General features: G+C 36.5%; 1 protein-coding gene across 1 annotated transcript in view; it reads left to right on the top strand.

Moving 5' to 3' along the window:
• Positions 1 to 8,995, top strand: part of LOC106874321 (uncharacterized) — a 466,970-nt gene that overhangs the window by 181,483 nt on the left and 276,492 nt on the right. The window contains exon 11 of the mRNA XM_052965857.1: positions 7,463 to 7,692. Within this exon, the coding sequence (XP_052821817.1) occupies positions 7,463 to 7,692 (230 nt within the window). The remainder of the gene's footprint in view (positions 1 to 7,462; positions 7,693 to 8,995) is intronic.

Raw genomic sequence — 8,995 nt, 5'->3', positions numbered from 1 at the left:
CACACACACACACACACACACACACACACACTCCTGAACTTCTTTTAAAAGCTTTCCCACAATATCATCCCTTCAAATTTTTTTTTCAACAATTACTCATATTTTGCCTCCCTGAGATACATTACCTTATCTTTAACAACCTCATCTGCTACCATTCTCATCACCCTAGCATATCTGCTGTTGACTCCCTCCATTTTTACCCTCCACTCACTATAGCCACTCCTACATACTTCTGACATTCATCTCTGTCATATACATGGCTCTTCTCCCTTTCTCCTATCCCACACATCATCAACATATTTTCCAATTTACCTACAAATTTGTTATACTGCTGCTCTCCTCCTTTCCTGTACTGCCACTTATGACCTCCTCCTTCACAAGTTTCTTCTTTTCTTGTACCTTTCCCTGCTATATTGATATTTACCAGTGACCAGACTTCCATACTTGTTTCATTTACTACATTCACCTCTACACCCATTTCTATCAGTCATTTTCCTCTTACAACCCAATGAACTTATCCACCCACCCTTCCTAAATTTTGTTCCTATTCTCTCTTATACTCACCTTTTTGTGCTTTGAGAATATGCTGTGGCTCCTTGTCACCACCATAATTATCTTCCTTCCTGCTATTTCCACCCACCTTTACATAATAATGCTGGGTATCTATGTATCTCTTCTATAAGACATTTGTATTTGTTCCTCTATCATACCTTAGCTTCTCAACAATTGACATAAACCCACCTCATTCTCTACTACATCCCCACTAACTTGAGGGTGTAGCAGAAGTGATTTACACTGTCATTATGTATAAGATGTTTTCGTTATGGGTTGTCTAGGCTTAAATACCCAGATATCGGCTCCACATACCTTTTCATTCCAGTATGTCACATGACGTTGTGATTAGCTGAATTTGTTGTTTGTATTGGTTGGTTTCCAGCCATCCAATCATGTTGGCACAACAGTTCATTTATCCTTATGCAGGAAATTAATCACCAGCTCTAGGAGCTTACTGATCTCTATAAGAACAGTAGTTCTCAACTGCTCTAGGCCTTTGGCACACACCACTAACTACATGCAACTCATCTCCGGCAATGATGTATCTGACACCAGCCAGTCTCTGCTTTCATCTTCACTACCAGATGTCTGCCTACATCATTGCTGTATGAACATCACGCAACCAACAGAATAACGGCTGCCTCTATACGCCACCAAACAGTATGTCAACTATGTCTACAAGATCAACACTCCAGCCAAACCACAAAATCTCTCACACATCTTTGTTGTAACCTGTTACATTTATTTTATTTCATGTATGGCAATCATTCTATTTTATAACAGAATAAATCGTCATTTACCAGTTCATTTCATCTCAAGTTGTATATCCATTTTCACATTTCCCTTATTTACCCATCTTCGATATAAGGGTCTTTTTTGTGTTTTGGTTGTTACTTGGTAACTAGTGCTAGTGTCATGAAAAAATATCCAGTACATTCTGTAAAGAGGTTTGGTATTAGGAAGGGCATCCAAACAGAGAAACCATTCCAAAACAGATCTTGGTGTTTGATACAGTTCTTGCATTTATTTATTATTTTTTTTATCCTGTTAAACCATCCAATCCATACCAGCATGGAAGATGAATATTAAATAATGATGACGAGTGTGATGATGATAGGCTATGAACTTGTGATTAAAATTAGTTTGATCTGTTAAATAATTTTAATTAAACTCGTTTCCTAATTTCTTCCTAATTTTTTATCACTATGTGTGAAGTGATGAGTAATATTATCTAAAGATATTTAGCATTTGAGGTTGTGAAAACAATTCTTTGGTACGATCACTTGTTTGTCAAAGTTTATCACCTTCATTTGCACTTGTATGAATGTTAAAATGTTGCAGTCAATTTCTTAAAAATTAAAAGTGTAAAATTTTACAGTCGTTTTATCTCTTTTTTTTTTTTTTTTTTTTTTTTTTTTTTTTTTTTGTCCTTCTGTCATCTTTAATATGAAGAAGGACTCTGTCAGAAACTTTGAATACTTCCCTCCCCATGACATTTTCAGTCCTCTTTCGGTCGCTGTTTAAAATAGCCTAAATGACTCTGCTACTGAAGGTGCTTGGCCTAGTTGTTAAAGTGTTGGGTTCATAATTTTAAGGTTGTAAATTTGATTCCAGTCCAGAAATCAAACTCACAATCTGTGAATTTAATTATGTCCTTGAACAAAGTGTTCCATTCACAGTATTCCAGTCTAACTCACTTGAAAAGGAGTACCAACCAAGTGCTGATGCAGTCCCCTTTCCCTTCAACTGTCACATCTTCAATGTTCCATTAAGTCAAAGGGCGGGAGGTCTAAGAGGGTGCCTATCTCCTCATGATTACATAGGCACCTAAAGCAATTAGCAGAAGCACTGTACATTGTACTAATTTAAATTCACATGTTAACAATAGTTATGATTTTGATGGAAGAAGTTCATTTAGCACTGCATTTTTATGACTGTATCTAGAGTACTAACCGTGTGTGTGTGTGTAATTACTATACTTCTGGTTAACCTTAAAGAAATAGCATATCTAATCAAGATATGCCAGTAAAGATGCAAAAACTTAACTAACTCAGCCAAAGAATCCAAAATGCATGTCTTTCGCTCAGTGAGACATTTTGAACTGTAACATTCTGCTAGTAAGTCTATAAGGGAAAGGAAAGGTTCATGATACCGGTAGAGTATCACCTTCTGCCATTATAATTATTTTTTGTCTTGGGGATCTGGATGGTGAAAGAAGAAGCTCACGAGCAGATGCAATTTAATAATCATTTATTGTGTCCCGTTCTAGGTGTCCATCCTCATGGCAGTGCATGGATTGTGGTATCTTCACTCACGTGAGGTACATTACCTCTGGAGAATAGCATATGTCATTAAAGTGGGTTAGAGTCTGCTGTAGCTGCCTGTTTCGTAGTGTCCCTCAGTGTAAGCGAGTTGGAGAAGACTAAGAGGTTGAACATCTTTCGTACCTGCTTAAATAGCCATTGTTGACGAGAGCCTCGTTGTGGTGTCGCGCATGGCAATAGTTGTATGCGAGATCTCGCTCTTGTTTCGGACAAGATAATGGCTGCCAGCAAGATCTCGTACACAATGGGGCTGGCTACTTGTGCCACACTACAAGAGCTCCCCATGAGAACACTAGTGCGAAATTAGAATGACTGGAGCAGGCACAAGAAAACAAAAGTGGCCACTGATCACAAACAACAAAATATGGTACAAAATATAAAACAAAATGTGATAAGTTGAGAAAAATAATTACAAGTAATATAAAAGCAGCATGCACAAAATTTTTGACAATGTTCAATGGCAAGGCATTGGAATTGTTCAGCACACGAGAAAACAATTGTCTGTCACAGGAAAACAAAAAAAGTTAGATGTAAATAGTTCTGGTGAGTTTTTTGGGCCAATGCACAGTGCAGCCTGTCCTAGTGACATAGGGTTTGTTCGTGTTAGGTAGTGGTCACGAAGGTGATGGTGTGATCAATGGTGCATGTGCAGGTATTGATGTGGTCAAAGGTGCATGTTGAGGTGGGTGTGTAGGTGGTTGTAAAGGATCAAAAGGGGTGTCATCAAAGGGTGTGGACCCCTCAAAATGTGCCCTTTTAAGTCTGTCGACTGACATGGTCTCTGCTCGACCATTGATGTCGAGACTAAAAGTTTTGGGTTTGCGTGATAGCACACGAAATGGTCCTTTATAAGGAGAAACAAGAGGTCCTTTGATAGAATCATCCCAAAAAAGAACATGAGTCCATTTGTCAATGTCTGGTGGGACGTGAGAGGGAATAGACTGGTCACGTGGATGCATGGGTGGAAGACTTGAGAAATACAAGCGAAGTCTGGTGACATACAATGTTAGATCAGGATGCGATGAATTGTCTGACACCAACATTGTACCAGAGAGTGCCAGGACGGTACCAAAAAGGAGTCCAGCAGAGGAGAAACCTAAGTCTGCGTTGACAGTACACCCCCCTCTCAAAAGAATCTTTGTCTTGCAAGTTACTTGGTGACTTTGCCAGTGCTGGTGACATGTAAAAAACATCCAGTCCACACTGAAAAGTGGTTGGCATTAGGAAGAATATTCCACCATAAAAAAAGCCATGCCAAAACAGACTTTGCCAGTGCTGGTGCCACGTGAAAAGCACCTAGTCCACTCTGTAAAGTAGCTGGTGTTAGGAAGGGCATCTAGCTGTAAAAACCATGCCAAAACAGACCTCACTAGTGCTGGCGCCATGTGAAAAACACCCAGTCCAATCTGTAAAGTGGTTGGCATTAGGAAAGGCATCCAATTGCAAAAACCATATCAAAACAGACAGTAGAGGACGGTGTAGTCCTCTGGATTGCCAGCTTCTGTCAAGCCAGCATGGCAAACAGTTGTTAAATGATGATGATAATGATATAGGAGCATCAGTGCCGAGCAGTGATGAAGTATAAATGAACTTAAGGTTAGTTAAATATGTTTCTGACATATTTTAACTTCTAAAGGCAAATTCACTGAAGTTACTGTGGAAAAATAATCTCTCTTATGGTAAAAGGTTTCAAAACACCATATCTGCTCAGTGATTCCCTCTATGAATTCTCAGATGTGCATTTCTGGCTCTTTAGTTATTAAGTGTGTATGTGTGTACATAATTCTGTGAACCAAGCTTACAATCACATACATTTTGATTAATTACTGATTCTATCAAGGTTAACACAAGGATTCATCCTCTCACTAATTTTTTTCAACCTATATCTGCACAAACTTCCCACCTCTCCTCAAAATATATGCATAGCCTCATACTCACTATATCTCATTCACAATCATCCAGATACAACTATATAACTAATCCAACACATATCAATCCCATAGAAACTTTGTTCTAATACAAAAGGCTTAAAATATAACTTATTTCACTACCTTTATTCTTACAAGTAACTCTAAGAAATGTCAAAGACAACTGTTGCGCTCGAGCAACACAAGCATAGAAGACAAAAGTATTAGAAGTTAAATGAAACACCTCCACAACAGTAAGAATGTAACATAGTGAAGAAAGCAATATGACACACAAATGCCCTTAGGATACTCACAGCTACCACATATAACCTACAGAAAGAGATGACAATGGCATTCAGTCAATGGATTATACCTACCCTGCTCGAGTCCCCATTTCTCCAGAGGAAACCTTAATAAGCTACAAAGTTTACTACATTTCATAGTAATTTATACATAGACTTCCTTCACAAACAACAAACTAAATATAAAAATATTAAAATTAAGACTGCTATATTGTTGTCACACTAAACATACATATATAAGACACTATAGAACTATACATATATAAGACACTATAGAACACAACCCTAAGATCCTATCTCTTTCCCCATCAGCTTGGATTAACATAAATGATTTCACATATACACAAAAATAGTAGCAACATTACCAATAACTTGAATATCTCTATGCACTGTGTTGGGATGCATACTGCCAGTGATAGGTGCAGAGAATGAAACAACATACCAAGTCCACTTTACTTACTTTAGAATCACTTTAGCTGTGACCACAAACCAGAGATAGACTTAACAGTGGAGAGAATACATAGGACATCAGCTTTTTGAGGTCATTTGTATGGATTCAAAAAAAAGACACATTGCTCATCAAAGAAATGCTGTATTTGAAACATATACACTTATTCAATGATTCCACCATTAGCATCAATAGTTGCTTCAATATAAGGTTGGAAGTGTTGACATGCCTGAATCAGGTGATCTTTATCAATTTTGGACACAGTGATGATTATGATGGACTTAAGAGATTGTATGGTGTTATGAAGGTGTTGATTGACCTCTGTTTTGACTATGCCCAAATGTAATAGTCCAGTAGATTGAGGTTTGGTGCACTAGGAGGCCATGTATCTGGAAGAACATGGTCATGGAGTTTGGCATGCATCTATGCTTGGGTTGTCCTTGCTTTATGAGACAGCACAGCATCTTATTGAAATATGTAGTCTTCCATTGTGTACTCTGTCTATTCAGGGCCTCACAAATTTCTACAACATCTCTGTGTAGACAGTGGTATTGACTCTTAAACCCTGTGAAAAACAGTGAAGAGGCATGACATCTCCACTGTTGCTGATAACTCCCCAAACCATCACGGTTACTGAGAACTTAGTGTGCATGACCGTTGGAACCTAATTTGGGTCTCTGTGTAGCCATATGCTTTTCATTCACTTTACCTTTTGGTCCTGACTGAAAAACCAAAGATTCCAGCCTCTAGGTATTTTGACTTGTTTAGCAAGCACTTGTATGGAGTGAATGATTTCTCTTATCACATCCAACATAAACTGACCCCTCCACATCATGTGTGACTTGTACTGGATGTCCTCATGCACAACTCTTCTGATAGTGCATTCTGAAACTTAGAGGTCCTTTGCAATGGCTCTGATTGACTTTCTGGAGTTTTCATTGATTATTTCTTGGACTTTTTGTATAAGGTTATGTGTTCTGATGGTATTAGGATCCTGTGCATGCATTTTACATTTAGCTGCTGGTGTTGAATCTCCATCAACAGATTCCAGCTCCTTTCAAACTTTGACAGCTAAGGATTCAAAACTTTCAGGAAGTGAGCTATTCCAGTATCATTACACTGTGTTTTTAAGGCAACAATTACAGTGGGCCTTTCCATTTACTGAGTGAAAATGATTTTTTTAAAAAATTTTTTTATTTTTAGTTTCAGCTCAGAGCATTATTTATCTGAAAATTAAGGTAAAAAAAAAGTTAGAAGAAAGACCTCTTGAAAGAGGTATCTTCAAAAAACCAATGCACCATGTACATGATAAAACTGTCACAGTGTACTCCATATGGTTTGTCGCTGTATGTCAATGTATCAACATGATATATTCAGAACAAAAGATATGTTATGTCTAAACATTCAACCAACTACTTGCATGCCATAGGAGAGCTCAATCAGCAATGACTCAAAGCTTCACCAGAACAATAACCCAATAACTGCATGTGTGTGTGTGTGTGTGTGTGTGGTGGGGAATATTCTTTAAGCTGTCTTCATAACATTGAGTTCAAAAGATTTCTTGAGATATCTGATCCCAAACCTACTTAACAGGTGTGGGATTAGATATCTCAAAATGTTTTTTTTCTTTTATGATAAATAAAAATACAATATTTAGATTCTTTTCATTTTAGACATAAGCATCGATACCATTTTAATGTTAAGTTAATTTATAATATTTATTAGCTTGAGCAATAACCATACCCATTTTCAGAACCCCAGACTGGTGAAAACAATACTGTTTAAGTTCATTAAGTATTTTTATAGGTTGATTCATTTAGGAGAAATGTATCTTTGTTACAGTAAAAGTTTGTAGTTGGTTCATATAAGAATTTATCAATTTTTCTAAATTATTAATATTTTTTTTCTATTTTGTTTTTTCCTCAGAATAATCTTGCCAGAAAACGTGAACAAATGAAACACATGAAAATGCCAGAACTAACAGAATTAGCAGAAAATGCTTCTGATTGTAATGATACCTCAAAAGCTAATGCATTTAGTTTGACAAATACATTTTTGCAACCTCCTGCTCCCTCAGACAGTATGGTTTTGCCAAGTATCTCTGATGCTTTCCTAATGGAACTTGGTGTATTTGTTGATCAATATGCCAATTTTGGGTTAGTAGTATTTTCTTCCTCCATCTTTTTTATATCTAAATTTTAATTGTTAATCTCAATTGTTTCCCCTTTTGCATTGTTATATACTGAAGTTTACTTTAATAGAAAGTCATCTTCAGTTACAAGCTAAAAATTGAAGTATGTATCTTTAGAAAAACTACTCAGCAAACACACTGAAATGTGGAAATATAAAAAGTAGATATATGAGTAATTAAAAAAAACCTAGTTCTCATTTTCATAGTTTTACTCCTCTTCATAAATCTGTTTAAAATGTAAATAAATATTTACAATGAATTTAGTCTTGAAATCAATAGATCTACAATAAATTTTTCATTTTATTTTAAAAGCCTGTGATGAAAGATATCATTTTTCTAAAAGAAAAACTAATAGTTAACCTGCAAAGTTGTGTCAATACTCTCTCTGTCTCCCCTGTTCCACAAAAATACAACAGATATGTAAGTATTTATATGAATATATCATACACTGGCAATGTGAACCAGGGAAGAGTAATCAAAGAGATATAGCAGTAAGAACTTTATTCCTATATAAGACAATATCCCACAATGCATTTGCAGTACCCATACTCATATCAAAATTTGAGATGCTTGGCGGGTCTGTAGAGAAAATCTGTTCTATAGATATTAAAACCTGCATGAGCTTGACATTGACAGCAAATTTTCACAGAAACAAATTCTATCTTAGAAGAAGAGAGGGAATAAGAAGTTTAAGATCAGTACAGACAACCTTCAAGTGCTTAATAATGTCACTCAAACAGCATCTGCTAAAAAAACAAAAAGGCAATTCTGTGGGTTGGCAGTGAACTCTTCAAGAAATGCTCATACCTTGATGACATCCAATATGAACCCAGAAGTGCTAGGCTCACACATCTCAGCAGAGACCTTGAAGAGAAACAGTCTACATACCACCAAAGTTATGCATAGGTATGTTTCCTGTAAAACATGCTAATATTATCATCCTTTTCTAGGATAACAATATAAAGCATGAAGTGTGGCTTCTCTTGGATTCATGACAGCTACATCATGTTACATCTTGAAGGCTACACTTTTGCAAACTGACAGCAGGAGATAGCTACAAAATATCTCATGAACAAACATAACAGTGAAATCCTTAAAACCCTAAGATGTAACCACAACTATTGATTTTGTCACTCTTCTGTGGAAGACAACACAACTGCTGTCCAAAAATGTCATCAAGATACTACTTCCCACTGCAACATGATGCTGTTGCTAAAACAATACACAATGTCATCTGCAAAAAGGACTGTTCTGAAATACATATATAT

The sequence above is a fragment of the Octopus bimaculoides genome, chromosome 2, assembly GCF_001194135.2.
Source record: "Octopus bimaculoides isolate UCB-OBI-ISO-001 chromosome 2, ASM119413v2, whole genome shotgun sequence".
Taxonomy (NCBI): domain Eukaryota; kingdom Metazoa; phylum Mollusca; class Cephalopoda; order Octopoda; family Octopodidae; genus Octopus; species Octopus bimaculoides.
The sequence above is the reverse complement of the archived record's forward strand: the minus strand, read 5'-3'. Positions and strand labels throughout refer to the sequence as shown.